The sequence below is a fragment of the Zonotrichia leucophrys genome, chromosome 5, assembly GCF_028769735.1.
Source record: "Zonotrichia leucophrys gambelii isolate GWCS_2022_RI chromosome 5, RI_Zleu_2.0, whole genome shotgun sequence".
NCBI classification, from domain to species: Eukaryota; Metazoa; Chordata; class Aves; order Passeriformes; family Passerellidae; genus Zonotrichia; species Zonotrichia leucophrys.
Window position 1 is genome coordinate 25,836,520 of NC_088175.1, and position 20,615 is coordinate 25,857,134.

Consider the following 20,615-nt stretch of genomic DNA (forward strand, 5'->3'; position numbering starts at 1 on the left):
AGAAGCTGGAGTGTGAGTATGGCCAGGGCTGCTCTTATCCTTGAAGTACCACTTTCTGTACTTCCTGCCTGTTCCATTAGGCCCAGATGTAGTAGCTGGTGTGTGTGAGCAGGCACGTGGACGCTGCTGTCTGGAGGCTCTCGCTATTACCTGCTCCTCCCCAGATTGCCTTGGGAGGAAGCTTGTTGTGCCTCTTACGGATGGAGAGAGATTGCCATATGGTCTGGTACAGTTCATGTACACAACTGTGATCCAGGAGAGGAAAGGCAAACTCCCAACCCCCCTACTGCTGTTTCAGAAAGGAACAGACAGGAGGAAGTAGGAGTGAGAACAGATTTCTGGATAGATTGGTAGGCAGTGGGGTGAATTCTTAGCACTTCCCACCAGAAGTCTATTCTAATAAGCGTTGGATTTTAACTCTGTGTATGCTGCTGAGGAAGCTGGAATATGAGTATGAAGAGTAAATGCATAAATAGACTTAAAGGGACAATTTCAGTTTAAAATCTTAAAAATGTTTCTTTCATATCTAAAACAAGGCTGTGGTGCTCTCAACCTCTAGCTGGGTGAAGTTAATCATGGCTTGATTTTTTTTTTTTTTTTTAACTTCTTTTTTTTTCAAACTCTACATTCAGCTGAATGTGTGCACTACTGGCTTCATCTAGAAAACACTGCTGTAGAAGTATCATACCTGAATGAGACTTTCCTAGGGTTCACACCTAGGAAATATGTGTATAAATAGACGGAGAGTGATTGAAATATGCCAAATGCAACAGAATTTTGTTGTTGTTGTTTCTGGGTCCCTTAAAGCAAAGGGGTAATGTTATTTGTTCCCAGAGTATACAGGAGGAACAAATGTCTAGGATATTGGTCATCAGTTTTAGTCTGATTTAAATCTTTAGTGCTTTACTGAGTTAAAGTAGTAAACAAGTAGTCTATTTAGAATGTAAAAACTTATGTAGACTATAGAACAACTTCTGTGGCTTTCCTGTGGATAAAAAAAAATATACATAACATGTGTCTCCCAAAATGAATATTTTTGATAAGTCTTTAAAAACCTATGCAAACCTATGAAACCTATGCAAACTATGCAAAATGATGAAATATCGTTTTGAGCTGCATAGTTGACATTCACAGCCTGGGCCCTAGACATAAGGGGCTCATGACTGAAGTTAAGTTGGGGCACTGATCCATCAGAACAATCTTTTTGGGAGGATGGGTTTTCTGTTTTGGTTGCACAACTAGTTTTCTTTACAGTTGTATACTGATTTAAGTTAACACAAAGGAGGTAGGAGAATTGTACCCCAAGACTGAAGAAGAAAGGGGTAGGAATTCAGGCTGGATTTAGTTGCAGAGGTTTACCTGCTTTCCATTATCCCATAAAAGCAAATAATTTTTGCTGCAGACCTACAGATGCTGAATCACTGATAGAGTTCTGCATTTATGGCTGCTCAGTCATCTTCTATGAATAACATCTTGCAATTAATAAGGAATTCAAAAAATGAGAGATCTACGTAGCATTTATGTGCTATGCATAGTACAGTGTACTCCTGTCACATACCCGCTCAATGGAGCAACACCCTTTAATTTGTCTCCTGGAGATGCATCATCTGTCTGTGTCAAAATGCTTACATGAGTGCAAGCTTTGCTTTTGAGTGCCAGTTTACTGGAACCCAGTGTTAAAGTTTCAAATCCATGGATTCTGTGTTATTTCCTTGCATTCTCAGCAAATGCTGAATAACTTCTTTTATGAACCAATCCTTATTAAAGGATGAATAGCGGCAAAACTTGTACAGTTTTCATGTTTGGGACTTTTTTTTTTTCTTCTTCCTCTGTTGTGGAGAGGAGATTTGTATTTCCTCTCCCTTATGTGCTTGGCATAATAATGCAGGAGCACGAGCAAGGGGGGCAGGGGGGAAATGTTTACAAGCAACAGCGGTTCATTATGCCAGTAGTACTGTGGTTGGAAAATGCGTTTTACTAATAAATTGACTAATCTCAATTTCAAGTGTCTCCGTAACAAGTAGTTAGTTAGCAGCCTGGTCACTTCATCAGTTTTGTTTTTCTTTATTGTGAATGAATGTTTTGTAGCAGAAAAGGTTCTGTTGCCAAATGAATTTTTCTAAGTTGTTTTTAAAAAAACTTTTCTGTTGTAAAACTTTTCCTGGGTAATATTTCCGTGAATATTGGTGACTATGCATCAGAGAAGCTGTGGTCATGAATCACTTCAGGCAAATCACATTTGTTTGCTGTATATTAAACAGAGACTGCTATAATTCCTTTCCAGTGAAAAGATCCAGACTGAATACTCCTAACCCTTCCTGAGGAGGTAGTTTGACTTCTAAATTCATACAGTATGACTACTATCTTTAGTGCTAATTTATTGTAAAATTATTGGTTTATTAGTATAAAAGTTTGGCCATATATGTTGTATCAATGTTTTAACGTGCAGAAAGGTAGTACTCATTTCTGTTACATGGCTGGAAATATTAGGTTTTGCATGAATTAATGATACACAGATTTAAAGCTACATGTAGGTTATATGTGCTTTTAAATACATCACATCATCTTGTGATGTATTTTCAATTGTATTTCTTGAAAATTGTTTCTCTCACCACATTAAGGGATGAACTTTTTAGTGTTCAGAATCCCTATTTTCTGTGCTACCAGAGTTAATCCCTTTGCACCTTCTGGAATCAAGGCTGCTTTCCCTTTGTGTATTCAGTCATTACATAAAGGAAGTGGCTTGATTTGTTAGCATATAAACTGGGCTTAACTAACACAAGGAGGGCCAAAACCTCTCACAGCAAGGATTCAGAGAAAGAACTTTTTTTTCCATTACTTTCTTTACATGCTTGATCCTCATAATTTCTCACATATGAAGTCAAAAAAATTGATTATTAGATGTTCTCTTTATGTTTATACTGCAGAAAAAGGTCAGATATGACAAACTTTGTGACTTAAATCCTGAGTGTTCATATTGTTAATTGTGTCCTAATCTCAAAATACATGTGTAATGTAGATAAGCAGGCAAGCTCCAACTGGGCTGTAATTTACTGATCGAGGCTGGATAATTGTTTTGGATTGAAGATGCTCTTTCTTCTGGATTATTCTTGATTCACATCAGCCTTCCCAATGTTGATCACTGCAGAAGCAGTGGAGAAAGCGCATGTAGAAATAAATGGTCAGGGCAAGAGACGGATGGAGAGCGCTTCTGGCAACAGTGCCAGATCACACTACTTGGAAGTGCTTAGAACAATAATTGTAGTGCAGGTATGTGAGTTGGCCTGGATTTATTAGCAGAAGATAGTGTAGATCTGTCAGTAGCTTTGTGTTCTCTCACAAGTCTCTGTTAAAGTATCTCCTGAGATCATGCTGCAGAGAATAGTTTCAGAAAAGATTAAAAGAAATCTGATTGCTCTGCATTTTCAGCTGTCTCTGCTTACTCATTGGAAATGCTTCTTAAAACCATTCTTTCCACTTCTTCATGATGTTTGCCAGTTTTCCACCTGTTAAAAGTGTTAATATGGTATAGATTTTGATACAATAACTTATATTTGCTGGAAATTACTTAATATGCAACTTAAAATGAAAAATTTCTATCTTACTCCTGGTTTTTTAATTGGAACCAATCTAACCAATTTTTTCCTAACTTAAATTTGGCTGCAAGATTTTATAGTGCCCTTTTAGTCCAGGAAAAAAAACTCCCAGTGTATTATAGAAAGCCATAGCATAACAATTGCATGTCATACAATGATGTGCATTGTGATTATGCTTGTCATTGATGAAGGGCACCTAGTTTTTCCTCATGACTGCTTCTTGTTTGGGAAAAGGAGATACTGTTTTCTTTCTCTTTCCTACTTCTTCTGCATCCCTTATTTTATTTTTCCTCTCCTTTTTTTCTTCTCCTTCTTTTTTTCCCTCTCCTTTTTTGTTTCTCCACTACTGTTATTTACTTGACAGCAGACAATCTATACAAACCATATTTCCCCCCCCAATCTTTTAATGTCGCTGACTTTTGAAACATCTATTACTTCATTTTGGTTACTTGACTTCTGGCATTTTAGCTCCTCTTCTTCCCCTTAAGTAACACTTTGCGCAATCCTTTTTTTTTTCTTTTTTTTTTTTTTTGGTGCTTCCTAAAGAAACAACTGTGTCAGCTGTTTTTTTTGTTTTTTAATCTTTTTATGTAGAATATGCAATATTTAGTTTTTACTCTGTCTTCTGTGAAAATGCCTCATATAGATGGTTGAATTGAGTACTGGGCACACAACATTTCCCAATCAACACAGGGGTGAAGAAAACAAGGATGAGCTACAAGGATGTAGCTACCTAAATCCTATCTAAAAGTGCAGTGCCAGTTCTAAAATTCTTCTACTCAAATAATCACTTCTCTCTATCAGTATTACTATTTCTAAGAATGTACTGGCTAAAAAACTCTTATCCATTCCTCCCAATGTTATTGAACTTACAGGGAAATGAATCTGTCTAGGAATTGCTGCATGACTAGAGAAGAGTCTTTCTTCTCTTCCAACTCAATTTAATTTCTTGATAATTGAACAACCAAATTTAAGAAGCAGAGCCCTCAAAACCACTATTTTACATCCTGTATGTAAAGCTCATATGTGACAAATGCATTCCTAATGTTGGGTTTTGAGCAAAATGCACAGAATTCTGTCAGATGAACATGTGTGATGCAGCTGATACTTGAAGTCTAAATTCCTGAACAGTGAACATTTTAGCTCAAAATTTAGAGATTGTTAGCACCACCAAAGTTACTTGTAATATGCTGTTGGTCTTTCAATTTTGCTTTTCAGCATGCATAATAAAATGTTGATTGCTTTTCTTCAACTGATAAAACAGTTAATGACTTCTCTGCCTTATTTGAATTACTTGGACAGTATCCTTGCAGATAAAAGTACTCAAAATTCATTGTTGTTTATAATAAAGGAAAATTATTTGTAATCCTCACTGTTTTGATAGTAGACCCTGTCCTTAGAGTATAAATATAGAAGGTCCTTCTGTTGCTGCAGTAAGAGCAAAGATCTGTAACAAAACACATGGGTACTAATGAAAGAGCCAAATTGAAATCCTTGAGTTTGATCTTCTCCATCTACACCTATTTGTCTGTTATACCAGTTTAATTTCTCCTTATTTTTTTGAATATGTAATGTCTTCAGTCTCTCTAAGCAGCTATTTAATTTTCTGGTTGTATTTCTTCAATTATGTACCCATGATTCATTTCCAATACTGTTAAATGCAAAGACACAAATATTTTTGGAATGGCTTCATGTATGTCTCATTAATTCAGTAAAGTTTTTTTAGTTTTGTACTTTAGCCTATATTTTATAAAGTATTACACTTTATTTTGTATAATAAAATGGGAAAATGCCATTCAAAACATTTTTAGAGTGGATAGCAATCAGCTTTGTCTAGTAAAGCTGTGCAACATTGATGTCAGAGCTGCAGCAGAAAAAAAAATCTGCTTAGCTGTTCCTATGTGACGTTTTTGTCTCATAGATTGGCTGCAGCTGAAAGGCTGTTGTTTCGCTCCTTGCTTGGATTCTGCTCTCTAAAAACTGTTCTGAGCTTGCATTGCACAATGTTGCACTTGCTTTCTTGGTACTCTAATCATGAATCTTGTGCAGTTTGACTTAGCTGTCTCCATCACCTTTTTCAGAATTTCTTCCACAGGTTGAAGTTCAACCCTAATTTATCATAGAATGATTTGCAGTCAAAGGGAGCCCAGAGGTCATCTATGGAAGATTTGGGCAGGGGCATCTTCCACTAAACCAGGTTTTGCTCAAAGCCCCATCCAAGACAGGCTTGAACACTTCCAGAAATGGAGCATTCACCACTTTTGTGGGAAACCTGTTCCTGTGCCTCACCACACTCATAGTGAAGAACTTCTCCCTAAAATCTAAGCCTATCCTTCATCAGTTTAAGGCCATTATCCTTCTAATGGCATTAATGGTTTTAAAAGTCCAAAAAAGAAACAAGGAGATGGGATTATAACACTAAATTTTCTCATCTCAGCATTTCTGTTGTAACCCTTTGTTTAGAGTTGTGTTGTTGCCAAAACAAGGAAAATGTATCTGGTGGATCCCTTTTAAGTTTCTGAATAGACAGCGACTCAGTGATTTTTGTGGGAGTTCTCATGACTATCATTTATAAAGTGGGAATTTTTTCTTATTTTGGTTTAGTACATATTTGGTGAGGAAGGGGAATGCATGTGTACTCCTTACTCTTTTTCTGTGCCGTTGCTTACAAGTTTCTAAACTTCTCTGGAAAAGCAGCAAGTAATGGAACTTACATAATCTTCATTTTGAACTTAGAGGCCTTGCAGTGCCTGATTATTGCTTGTCTCTGTGTTATGTTCATACACCACCCATGTATTCAATACAGGCAGCTTTTTGTAGAAACTTGTGAAGAATAATACTTTAGCAGTAATTGCAATGGGGAATATAGTAAACCAAGGCTTAGTTATTTTTTGGGATGTTTTGTTAAAATTCCCGTGTTCTCACCTTAGGGCCTGTGGGTCACCTATTTCTATACTTAGACTGCTAATTATTACTGAGATTATCAAACATAATAATACAATTACATAATGGCTATGTAAGTTACATTATTCATGTGGATGTATGACAAATATAAAGGGCATACCATTGAAACATTTTGTATAATCTTATTAATTTTTTTTTCTGGTTTGATGGACTATCATAATAGAAGTATTTGCATTTGTCTTTCACTTGTTTATTTCTGTTTACTTCCTCTCTCTGAAATATTCCTTGTTTTCTTAAAACTACAGAAAAGACTGGTTCAAGCCATGAAATGTGGTGCTGTGTAGCAAGGAAATGATGACTTCTTTTTTTGGTCAGTGAACATACACCTTTAAAAAGGTTCTTCAAGTCCACAAGCTTCTTTCTTAAGGCTCATTTGGACTTCCTATTTTACTTTGGTGTTGTTAAGCATGTGGCAGTTTGGTTTGTAGTCTTTCTGTTTTGTTAGTGCAGACATTAATGATTTGTCCATTTGCATATGTTTGAAATTTCCTTTTGGATGTTTCCTGTTTTTTTGTTATGTTAAAAGGAGAAATTTAGCATTAGGGATTTTCTTAGAATATAATTTGCTTTGCAAGATGACTTTGATGTTATGTGGTTAAAGTCCTTGAAAAGCCACGTCAAGGTAAATGTTAAGACAAGCTTTAGATTTAGCAGTATCAATGAATGATGCTGCAGTTTCAATTCACACGGGTTTAACCACGTGAATGTTTCTTGTATACAATATTCATTAGCAATCTCAGAGCTCAGCAGGGCTGCTTGAGTATTTTTATAAGTGTGGATATGCTTTATTTGGTTCCAGGTTCTGTTCCTTTTCTGTGCAGGCGGAGTGGGAAATGCATGCCAGAAATGACCTGTACCTTTTAGAAATTTCTTTTAATGTGGTAAGAATAAAATTTAGATTTTGTGCTTGCGTACCTAATATCAAGTACTATTTTAGGCGAATAAGCTCAGTAGATCTGATGCTTTTTTCTTCCATAATGCATTGCCAAAAGTTCAAGAGTATGTAGCAGTTCACCCCCTAAGCTCTGTACACCAACAAGCAACTCTGAGCTTCATTGGATGATGCTCATTACAGGTGCTGTCTGGCCCAAAGGCTCTGTAGTCCTGGATGACCTGACAGAAATTCAGGCAGGGTAAACACAAAAAGTCTATGATGATGTTTTCTGACCTGTTTGTGAAACTATAACAGCTTTGTCCTTAATTTTTGCTATATAAATTCTTAGGTGGAGGAAAATTATAGCTATCTGAGCATTTGTGGAGTTCTATTCCTAAATACAACAAGCACTGGGATAAAAAGTACACAGGTGCTTGTTTGAAAATAATATACTTAGTATAGTCTGTTGTACCTTAGGGTAGTTAAAATTGTTTATAAGGAATGTGTTAGTTACCTTCATCTTATTTTAGTGGTCTAGAACTTTATTACAAAATGGCTTGTTGATTAATGTATTCACACCTGTTATCAGGGTTTCCAGTCCTGAAATCCATAACCTCAGTGGCTAGATGGCCAGCTTTGACAATGAGAGTGATCTAATTGCACTTGCATACTTCATTCTCAGAATTTGTGAGCAAATAAGACTGGAGGACAATGGCTGTGAGAGAAGAGAGAATTCTGACCTGTTCAGATATAAGTATTACCTAAAATCTTTCCATAGGTTGTTACCCTAAATTGTAGTATTCCCAGGAAAATGAAAAGTGCAACTGAATCTGCAAGCTTCACTTTTAAAAAAAAATCTAGACTGGATGGTGTTGTCTGATGAAATTTACTGGAAGTGTCAAGTTGTCTTAGTTTCAGTGGAATCTGCCTTAGGCTGCAGACTTGTGCGTGTTTGCTGAGGAGCTCAAGAAAATGAAAAGCTTGTGTTCTGTCGTTTCTTTAGATGTTTCTTTGTTTTTGCCAGGTTGGAAAGAAATGGTAACTTTTCTCACTAAAAACACCCAAACTAAACCTCCTTCTTTTGTTTCATTTGTGAGCTTTTCCATCTTTCTCTATACGTTTCCATGGTAAGCAAATCAGAATTAATACATGGCATCGGTACCCAATAGCTTGGTAAGAAACAAGTAATGATTTCACAGAATTAAAAGAGGGTACAGACAGTTCTGTGCTATAAATGGAATGAAGAGATTCCTGTGGATCTTCAGAAATTCTGAGGTGAGGAAGAAGTAAAAACTATGAGAATATATGCAGAGAAAGGAAGAAAGGCTAGAATAGCGAGTGGGTATTTTTGGAGTTATGGCTGTCAGCATTTAAGAATGAGGCAAATTTAGGATTTTCTGGAAGAAAACCCATTAAACCTGGAAGGTACATGAGTACCAGGATCTGACCACTTGAATCATGTTACCCATCTGCCTAAAACTGGATGGAATTTAATTCAGAAGTCCTTGGTACTGGCAGTCCTCTGTTGTGAACAGGCAGCTGTGGAAGTGATCAAAAGGCATCTTCCATGTCCACCTTATCACATAAACCACTGCAAAGGGAAATTACATATTATATGCTATTTATTTAGTTCTGCTGCATGTGTCCAAAACCTGTAGAACCACCTTCAAATGCTGCCTTGAGTCTTTTTAATTTTTGTGGGGAAGGGTAGAAAGAAAAATAAGTTTGTTTGGGTTTTTTATTTAGGCCTTCAGAAGGAAGTTTCTTTAAAAGGAGTAGAATCCAAGTGTGTGTTTATCTTTAGTGTGATAAATATTACTTCATTTAATCAACCCTCATAAATGACATACTGAAGTAGTAGAAACTAGCTACAATTATCAAAGAAGAGAAAATGCTGGGGAACAGGGCTAAAATGTTTTTCATACAAACGTCAAATAAGTACTTTATATGTCATTTTGATGGGTTTCAAATCTTAACAGCTTCTCTATTCGTCATATGTTCTTGTGCTTTGTAAAAGAGCTTACAGCTGCAGCCTTTCTTTCTTGCAGCATTGATTACTTTACATGGACATAAATCTTAAATTGTCTGTATTCAAATAGGAACACTATAACCCCATTCCTACTTTTATTTTTTTTAATTATTCTTATATTGTGTCCAAAAGAACACTTCATGAGAGCAATATAGTATTTTGACACTTGTTCATTTGTGTCTCATTTCCTCTTTTGAATTGTAGGTGCACTGTTAAACAGCTTGTTTCATGAGCCTCTTCTACTAAATAATAATTTTAATAATGTGGTTTTGGCTCTTTCAGGATACCAGTTATCCCTTGCTTTTGTAATACTGGCTCCCATGTAGCTTTTTCCTTTTGCCATTTTGGATTCAAGCTATTTTGTTTGGTAGCTCAGGTTTCTGTAAATAGAATTTCTTTTTGTTGTTTTGTTTCATTTTATTGGTTTTTGGGGGTTTGTTATTTGAGCAGCAATGTTCCATTCAGGGTTTTTGATAAAATCTGAAGCTCTTCAGTAAATCAGTGTGGTTACCAATATCCTAAATGTAACAGCATTTGTCTGTAGTTCCTTCTAGAAATCCATGTCTTTCTTGCTAAGCTCCTCAAAGAAATAAACTTCCTAGGCATTGTAGCCGTGCACATTTGCTGTTTATTGTGAGGAATACTCTTGCCTCTTTTTAAAGGAGAAAATCTGACAAGTATTGCATTCTAGCAGCGTAAGAGTTTGGTGTATATTCTGATTTGTTGGTATAATTTTGAGAGGAGGAAGGTAACAGACATTTTAAGCAAAGCCTCATTTAGTAACTGTTATTATAGCAATATCCTCTTCATTAAAAAATCAGAACATACTCTGTCATACATTTTCTTGATGTAAATGATGTCTTCTTTAGCACTTGTGCTACATTTGCATCTCCTTCTGTTTTAGCTAAGTCATTAATATTTTGTGTCAGTGGCACTCATTCTCTAAACCTTTAGTAACGAAGGGTTTATAACCTCAGCAGTGTACCCACAAGATCATCTGGTATTGGTGACATTATTTTTCTTTCTATGTCGAGTCAATACTCAAAAAATGCTATCTGCAAGCAGAAGAGACTTCAGCTTAGTGGTCTGACAGTACCTTTTGGTGCGTGGACATGCATGTACTCATGAGCACTTCTCCAGCTGGGAATCATAAGGTCTTCTGCTAAGCTACTTGGATAATAAGAACCATAAAAAGCCAATGTATGCTCTTTTGGTAAGACGACAAACACAAAAGTATATTGCAGCAGAAGTTGGAGGGACTAAAGTATGTGTGTAAAATGCCAGTCAAAGGTAAAGAGCCTTGATCCATGACCATTTCACATTTGGAGACCAGCCTGGAGCTGTTACGTGGGTGCCAGCAGAGATAGTGCAATTTCATAGCAGAGTGTGTCATGATTTTTCAGAATGCCTTTTTTTTTTCCCTTAGCCTTGTCAGAAGTGTTTAAATAGCAGTTTGCACAGTGACAACTCTTGCTTCAAAGTATCATGAATTCTTCTAAATTAACCCATATATTCGTGGATTGTATTTATGAAGTTGTATTTTAATGAAATTGGTGTGCTTTGAAATATGATACTAAAGAAAAGAAAGAATAATTGAGATTGGAGGACATCTCTGGTTGTCATGTTCCCGGCTGCTCAAGGAAGGGTCACCTAAATCTGCTCACCTGGGACTGTGTCCGGGTGGATTTTGGAACTCTCCAAGGACAGAGACTCCACAATTTCTCTGGATAACCTGTGTCAGTACTCAGGTACCCTCACAGCAAAGAAGTGATTGCTTATGTTCAAATGGAACTTCTGTGTTTCAGTTTGTGTTCATTGTCACTGGGCACCACTGAAAGGAGCCTCTGTCTCTCCTCTTTGCACTGTCTATTCTCCCTTGAGCTGTTTGTGTACACTGATACCCACAGGTCTTCTCTTCTTCTGCCTGAGATGTCCCAGCTCTCTCAGCCTTCCCTCGTATGATGAATGCTTCTGTCTCAATCATTTTTGTTGCACTCTGCTTCACCCGCTCCAGGGTCTGTCGCTTGTGTACTGGAAAGCCCAGCCCTGGACAGAGCTCTCCAGGTGTGGCCTCTGTAGGGCTGAGTAGAGACAGAGGATCGGCCTCTGTGACCTGCTGGTGTAATTGTTGGCCTCCTTTGTCTCTAGGACATGTTTTTGGCTTGTGTTAAGCTTGGTGAAAATGAAACTTGAGGTCCTTTTCTTCAAATCTGCTTTCCAGTATTGAAAGAAATTTTAATTTTAAATATTTTTACCAAAGCTGAAAGAGTCAGTTTCTCTTATGGTTCAGTTTATAACTCCATTTGCAGATTCAGGTTTCTCGATGGTAATGGTAGTAGCTGTATAGTACTAAAAAAAAAAGAATTTGCAATTACAATACAGTCACTTTAAGCAACATTTCTGAAATCATTTTTGTTTTTCAGTCCCATATTAAAATAGAAATGTGCAAAATGCAGTGTAAGTAGAAGAATGGCAATGTTTAATATGAATTAGGAGAGAAAAGACTTGCATACTGTTGAAACTAGGTTAAAATATATGTAAAGCAACAAGATGGCTGCTTCCCCACTATCCCCAGCATCTCTTCCCCTTTTTTACAATTGTGTTCCTTCCCCAGCCACCAAAAGCAGGTTTGTTCCTTAGCTGCAGAGCTGAAGGTCCCTCTTGGCCAGTGATGTGCCTCCTGCACTTGCACAATGGTTTAGTCATCCAGCTTACAAGTCAGTTTGGGCCCAAGAGCACTGCAGTGATAGAAACACACACGGACTGTAGGTCATATTTTTCCTGTTCACTTATGATTTATAACCTTTTGATTTTACCCCTAATGCTTTCTTAGACTGCTTAATTCACCCCACTTCAGATTTTGATTTTGGTATAATAATCTTCATTTGATTATAATTTTAGAATGAAACTTCACACAACATATTTATTATGCTGTCTTAAAATTGCTTTGTTTCAGGTTTACTAGCTATAGTACTCAGACACATGCTGTACTCTTCAGTAAGTCTTCACTGCTAGAGGGAAAAAACAGTGTAGATAACCTCTTTTTTTCTCTTTCTCCTTTATTCCAATTTATAATTCCCTTTAATCACATTAGAATACCATACTCTTATCTCCTACCTGAGGCACTCAGTTGTTAGAGAGATCTGTTTCCTCACTTAATAAAAAGTAAAGACATCTTTTATTAAAAAGTAAAAGATCTTGGATTTCAAGTGTCATTGTCCCCAGTCTTACTGAACCTCAGTACTGACTTTAAGAAAGCAGCATGCTCCTTTGTCCAGAATACCATTTCCTTTAAACCTTGCTCTGCCTCAAGAATTTCCAGTGGCCACAACCAAAACCAGGGAGCCTCAGGAAAGGTTGGCAGTACAGTAGCTTTGGTCCTGCTGTTGCAATGCTGCCTTCATGCTCCATTTCACACTCTTATGGCAGCTTTGGTAAAAGGCTTTGTAAGAGCAGTGCTCAACTGATTGCTCTGCTTGGCTTTTCTTTTGTTCAGGTATTCCTGATAGAGCTGCTAACATGCAAGAGTAGGTAAAAACCCTGGGCTGTGTTAGGAAAACACTAGAGCCTTGTCTGCCCTTTTCCCCACTGCTAAGGTACACCAGCAGTTTAACCATTTGTTCTAAAGTTCCCAGGAGTAGATGGGCTATAATGCTTACGCACACAGGACTTCCAAGTGCTTTTGTAGTGCCAATAGTGTGACATGCAGATCCTGTTTTGTTTGCAGAGGATTTTGGAAATGGGAATCATTTATAGGTCTTGCTGCTGCATTCTGGTTAATTGCAAACCAGCTTGTGTTGTTGCTAAAAATAGCTATATTTGTTACGAATTGTGAGTTCCATGCAAATACAAAAAAAATAATTTTAAAACAACCACCAACAGAAACATAAAACTAAAAATCTTTTTGTAGACTTTGGCATTTTTGCAAGCACAAAATTTGTCCACAAGGATGGTTATATGGATCTACAGGATGGTTATATGGAAAAACTGGCTAGTTTCAATTTAAAAGATTGTTCATTAAATATTACCTTTTGGAGAATGTTATTTTGCACTAATGCAGTGGATTTGATAGTAGTTTCTAAAATATTTGAAAGGCTAAATGTTTAAAACATTCATTTGGAATATATGAAAAGCAAATCTAAAGATTATTAACTAGACCAGACTAATCATCTCAGTGTAGGATGGGGGAAAAACCCCAACACTGACAGAGAACTGTATTGAATGGAAGTAGCTTAAGCCTCTGTCTTTGCTTCTTAGCAGTTCTTGGAAAGAAAATGTATGTGGAGTGTGAACTTCCATTTTAAGAAAAAATTAATGTTGTAGGTTTTTCTCATGTAGCCTAAGGGAAGTTCTCCTTAACTGAATTCTTGCTGCAGTCGGTTGATATACAAATAAAAGCTCTAATATTCAGATTTGCAGCCAAATTTATAGAGTGAAAAACTTAAAAGCTAAATTTGTGGCTCACTTAAATTGAGAATACAAAGACAGTGTTTAGGCTTAACCAGTTGTTACATCCAATTTCTTACTGGTTTAGAGGAGAGTCCTGGTGTCCTCAGTTTCTGTCAGAAGAGGCTCCTCTGAGAGGAATGGGATGAGACTGCCTGTGTATGAAGTGCACAGCTGCAGTCTGACCTTAGCTGTGAGCGAAACACAGTGATAGAGACCAGCGAATGAATGATTCAACTTTCAGTAATATTATTCAGCATTGAGATGCAGCCAGTTGTGTTTGCAGGTATTGAAATTGTGATAGATGCATACCAGGAAGGATTGGATTTTTCTTTATTATATTTCTCAGCTCTGTTTGAATAGTTTACTAAAAGATGTTGGTAAAGAAATGGTGAGCAACGTTGACTGAACATCATTTTAACTGTGAGATTTAGAGAGAGGAGGGGGCTGTGCTCAGAGGCAGCAAACTAAATACAGCTGCCCACAAGCTAAAAATTTATAGTCTTATAAAATTTTCCATTTTACAAACCGTTATGTACTTAGGCTTTACATGCTTGCAGCAAAATTCTTATATATATATATATTTGTGTGTTTGTGTGTGTATATATATATATGCACACAAGTGAATCATATTTATGAATCATGCATGTGTGTGAGAATGTAACATATTAATTATGCAAAAAAGCCTACCTTTGTTATTTTTGGGATTTTCAGGGGGATGGTGGAAATAAAGCAGTGATCTTTTAAAAGTGCAACAGCTTCATTAATAGTTTTATCTCAAATATAGAAGGAACAACTTTGATCTCTTTTAATGTTTCTTCTTCAGCCCTTAAGTTTGACATCACTGGTGCTAAGTGGCATAAATACTTAAACCCTCAATCAGGAATATGTTGCAAAAAGATAATACCTTATTTTAAGGTAGTGAAATGTTCAATCAATCATCAACTACTACATTCATCCAGTAAACTGTACTTCAAATGTAGCCTCTTATCATTGGCAAACCATGGGGTTTTCCAAGTGATATAGTGGCAAATTCATAACCAAAACTAAAAGTTTTCATTTAATTTAAAAGAAAAAACTAAGAGCAGAGAAAGAGGGAAGTGACCAAAACCTCTTTTTCCAATACTCTGGAGTTTGGCTTTTAAGTAATGACATGGTAATAATTTGTTTATTTTATAAAAATACTAAATGATGGAAAAATGTTAGATTGTAAAGTTACAGCAGTTTTACACACGATACAAATACAGGAGAGAAGCAGCAAGTAGATACTGCAAATGTGGATCTTAAGTAGTTGTAACTGGTCCTGTTTTCAAACCCCACCATGTGTGTCCTGACCTGCCCTTGCAAAGAACAAGTTATATGCATGGGGAGGAGGGATGGATGAAGGGAAGCAGAATTTCTGGCTAGAAGCCTGTTCTTGTTTAGATTTCAGTGACAGAAGGCCTGACCTCTTTCTGTTTTCTTAGTCTCTTTTCTGTGCAATTTCATGGTGGTTGACTGGCTTCATGATTAGTCTAAAATAAATCAGGAGTTGGTTCGTAATCACTTTCCTGCCCTCTAGCTAGATCATTGAGTGTAAAGTTTTTGGAAGAATATGAGTTTTGGTTTGTCAATTATGTTCTCTGGTTAAGCCTCTTTACAAAAAAATCACTACCTCTGTGAAGTCCTAATAAAGGCACAAAAATATAGAGGAACATTTTTTAGAGGGTGATCTTAAATTGTGTTCTTCTAGGTGATGTTTGTGGAAAGACAGTGCTAATTATTGTGATCTTGGTTGTGGGTTTGTTGATTTGTTTTGTTTTTAACTTGGCTTAGGTTTTACTAGACTTTATGGAAAACTAATGTCTTCTTTTGCTTCTCTTTCAGTAATAGTTATGCACGAGTGCGAGCTGTGGTGATGACCCGGGATGACTCAAGTGGTGGATGGTTACCACTTGGAGGGGGTGGACTAAGCTGTGTCACAGTCTTCAAAGTCATTCCCCAGGAAGAGAATAGCTGTGCTGATTTTCTTATCCATGGAGAACGACTCAGGGATAAAACGGTAACAATTTTTATCTATTTAATAGAGATGCTAAAATAGATGATACTAAAACTATATGGGGCATAGGTATAGATGCTTGCTTATTATTGCCTATAAACTACAAAGTAAATTTGTAGTCTCAGTCTAATGCTGCTGCTGCACCTCTCTGTATCTGTGATTGTGTACCAAAAGAGCCAGTTATTTGGTTTTGATTCTGCTTTTCTAGAATCAAGCGCATTGATTTTTTTTTTTGAACTCTCCATCCATATTGGGAAAAAGTTTGCTATTAATTTTTCTTCCAATGAAAGATTAGAGTTAAATTGTGTTCCTATACCAGTGATACTGCATTTAGGAGTGTTGGAAATGAGAATTCTATTAAGAACATGAAACCAGGTGGAATTGCTCAGTAGTAATTTGGTTAGCTATGGAATATGGCTGTGACAAAAAGAAACCATTTTACATGAGAACAACTTTGTATTGGAAGACAGCATGAAGCTGACAGGTCCAAGAATTGACCTGGCTTGATGAACACACAGACAGTATTAATTCATCAGCTACCTTACATAAAATACCAGTAATAAATGTCTCTTAAGAGGCATCATGAAGATCAGCCTCGCAAAAGAAAAACTGGTGCAGGATCTCAGCCATTTCTACGCGTAGACCTAAGGAAGACAAAATGGGCTTACTAAGGATTGCTTGGTGACTTGTATGGCAAACAGATTTCTGAAAGGGGCTGTGTTTTACTGTGGAAACAAAAAGAAGTAGAGAATGCACAAAAGCTCCGTCTTAATGACTTTCTTCAAGAATTTATTATTTTCTGCAAATGAATGTTGACTCCTCTGTAAGCTTAAAAGATAGAATTACTTCCTATACTGTACTGCTGACCCTTCCTCAAGCACACCAGTTTCTCCTCTGAGGCAGGACTGCTGATTTTTCTGCCTTGACTGTGACTATTGTAGGAAGAGAGCATATAAATAGAAATTGTGCTGACTCAGTTGTTTCAGTGGGGCGTAGCGCAATTAGCAGAGTACCCTGCGTTCCCGCACAGCTACGTGCACCTGCAGTTCCTTCCTCACTTTGCAGTAGTTCCCTTTAGAACTTTTTTTAGTCTTGTCGAGGCTCTTTTTGAGAAGCTTAATTGCATTTAGAGATACTTGATCATTTTTTCTTAATTCTTTATACTTGGACTATTCACAGCTTGCTTTAAGAATAATAAAATGCTCCAAAGTAGAGACTGGTTTAATGTCTTGCCTGCATGCATATGCATATGTCTGGTCATCAGTGTCCTGATCTGTTTACAGTGTCCTCTCTCCCATTTCCCCTCAGCAAGACTTGTTTTGTTTCCACTTCTGGTAGAAGGTTTTAAATGTTTCTCCTCCTCTTCCTGTCTAAAATCAAGCTCATGTTAGCATGAATGTTTTTTCCAAACATTTATTGTCTTGAACAGTTTGTTTTGGTTTTGGCTTTTTGGTGTATGTTTCCCATCCTGCGTCCATCTGTCTTCCTTGTACTTAGGCCCCCCAAATGTGACCTAACAAGATTGCAATCTTGCTGTAGTTATGGGAAGTTGCTGTTGGAAGTCAGCCTCTCAAAAACACGGGATAAAAGGTGGAAGAAGCTAGGACACACATCTCTCCTGTGTATATTGAATAAAACTCAGGGAACTAACAAATGTAAATTTAGGGTGTGGAGAAGAACACTGGAGAACCAGTAATTAATTGATAACTGAATGAAAGTCACTGTGTATTCATGTATTTCTACAGATTTCAGTTAATGCAATTATAAGCAACAGCTAATGAGTAATGAATTAACGACCAAGTTGTATGGAATGCAACAAGACCCCACTTGGCCCAGAAAGAACAAGATCCTACACTAAGAAATGTGATGACAAAATTAGGTCATGACGCTTATTTAGAAGGGCAGAAGATAGCAGACACTGAACAAGAAATTCTGTCACTGATTCTAAAACTGTTCTGATCAATATGCTTTCAATATGGTTAATGGTTTTACATTCATTCTTAGGATATTCCTGTGGATTCACTGTTCAAGCAGAAATTTTAACGTTTTCTTTAATGAAGTCAAACAAGTGGGGTTTTAGTCCAAATAGAAGTGACAGGTGACTATTATATTTCATAATAACTATATATATTTATTTTAAAGTAAAGTAAAATGGAAGCCACTGTATTTGCTATTGAGTTGAGACCAAATATTTTGATAATCTTCAGATGTTGTGGAAGTGTTATGCTGAATCTGCTGTTCCTGTGCATCAACTTCCCCTAAGTCTCATTTTAGAATGCCCTTGGTAAATCTCAATGGCTGTATAATCTTTGAAGTTAGTAGTATGCTGTTTAGTTGGTTGCTCTGCCATTGTATTTGAAAAGATGTTACAATTTTTTTTTAAAGCTTCCTAAACCGTTTCTAACATTTCAGTTATTCACACTTTGAGTACATGTGTCTTCAGGAATGTTTAATTAATAATCTGCTGTAATATCTACAAGTCACTTGGACCATGGTTTCCATTTCACTGAAGCTTTTGCAAGGTACACACAGCTGTTTATGAAAATACTTCTGTGGATTAAAAGAGAAAGTCATTTTTACAAAGCAACTTCCCCACATTCTCTAAAGTCACATTACATGTTGCTAAAATACCTTTCTAATCAAGATTATATCTTGATTTTCTCTAGCCAATAAGTCTCTTCTTTTGTGAAATGGCTTAGCTTCCAGAAAAGGTGCAGAAATTACCTTAACATGAAAACCTAGAGTGTGGAACTTGGAACACTTTTCTTTGTCATGGGGAAGCATAGGTTTTGAAATATCTTAGGTTAGAAAGTAAATGGAGTTCAGATCTACAGCTTTTACCTAAGATAAATGGGAATCATAATGCCAGTATAACTGTTTAACCAATGTGTCAGATTGTGAAAGGTGAAATTTTCTCTAAACCAGCTTGAAATCTATAGATGAGATGTTTGCTGGAGATATTTTCCAGATGCCTATTAAATGGTTATACTGGAGAGGAATTAGCTTTAGTTGCTGCTGCTCCCACTAATTGCAGTTCTATTCCAGTTTACCAATCTTTCCATGTATTTTATAGGCTATGAAGGCATTTAGTTGTAACAATAGATCTCAGTCTGTAAGTCAGCTGTATAAATTAAATACTCCGGAATGAACATTAAAACCTTGAAGATCCTTGTTGGAGAGGGCTCATGTTGTTTCTTTTTAGACCTGAGGGGCAGGTTGCTGTCAGTCCTTTTATGAATCAGCTTCAGTCTACATGTAAACTTCCATAATTTTTGTGCATACACAGCTATTTAAAACATCTTGTGGCATTCACAAAAAGCATCCTAGTTATCTGAGATGAAAATCAAAGTCGTGGCTCCATTGAATTAATTTGAGAGAGAATGCTTCCCACTAGTTTGCACAGGTTGTTTAGATTTGTGTTGGAATGTAAGGGTATTTCATGAAGACTTTTCCCATAATTATGCATTTCCCCCTTTATTATAATCACCTTCCTAGATCAGGCTCCAGCCAGTCTGCTTGGAACAATTGCACTCCCTCAGAACCTGGTCAGATCTGCTGTTCTCTCTTTCAAGCTGTTCACAGTAGCTCTCTTCTATCTCAAGAGCTAAGCACATATTAGGCTCAAACTTACTAGTTTTTAGGCTTTGGTGAATTTTACCTTCTTGAATGCAAAGTCTAATAGGCTTCTCTGGTTTGTTTTCTTCTCCAGACTTTTCTCCTTTTATTAAAGGGGAAAAAAATATTACTAGTATCTTTTAGATCATGAATCAGGAGTAACAAAGTTTAAAATCTTTCCTTTGAATGAAAACTAATTGTGTAAAGGAAGAGACACAAAGCTAAAACTGAATAGAAATACCTTTCTGTTCTAAAAATCTGCTGTTTACAAACTTAAATATTTACTTTTTAAATTGGGTTTGAAGTTTGAGGGAAGTTTGATTCTGATGAGCTGTAGTACAACTCAGTACATCATCTTCTTTTTTGAACTGAATCTAAAGTATGCATGGAATAATTGTCAAATGGTTACTGTGACATGGGGTTCATGTACTCTGTGGCATGAATCCACTCAGGTCGTGCTGCTTGTTCCCAGGAGTAAAGCAGAATAGGCATTGAAAAGTGGTGTGTTTGTAGGTTTGGGTTGGGAATGAGAAACAGTGAGGCTTTCTCACATGTTCTCTTGTAAGCTTTGAAAGTACAGCTAGAAAACAGTACCATAGTGTCCAGGATCTCAAAATGTTCAATTACTGGGTCTGTTACCAAGACAGAAATTTGTATCAAAAACAAAAGTTTTGGGATTTTTTTTTGTTTTGTTTGGTTTTTTTTTCCTGAAATAAGCTCTAAATAACAATGTCATATCTTCAATACTCATTTCTGTTTAATAGTATTTGGATTTTAAGTGCTAAAGTAGAAAATTTCTGACTCTGGAGATTGCTATTGTCTGCATAAGCCAAATAGATTTTATTATCTTTAAAGATTTAGTTTTTAGAGGTGAGAAAAGAAACATTAGGCTAACAAGTATTTTTGAGCAGCAATGAATTCATTACTGTTACATTTAATGGCATCTAGATATTAAAAGGAGCTTTTAATTGAATAACAGGAGACATAGAGCATAAATAGGGCTCTATATTTGTGCTATGAGAGTTTAAATTTTGGTCCTGTGGATCTGTTTTT

General features: G+C 36.5%; 1 protein-coding gene across 1 annotated transcript in view; it reads left to right on the top strand.

The window, feature by feature from the left end:
- The window catches only part of SPRED1 (sprouty related EVH1 domain containing 1), a 58,689-nt gene that overhangs the window by 18,260 nt on the left and 19,814 nt on the right, over positions 1 to 20,615 (top strand). The window contains exon 2 of the mRNA XM_064713816.1: positions 15,776 to 15,950. Coding sequence (XP_064569886.1) covers positions 15,776 to 15,950 — 175 coding nt within the window. The remainder of the gene's footprint in view (positions 1 to 15,775; positions 15,951 to 20,615) is intronic.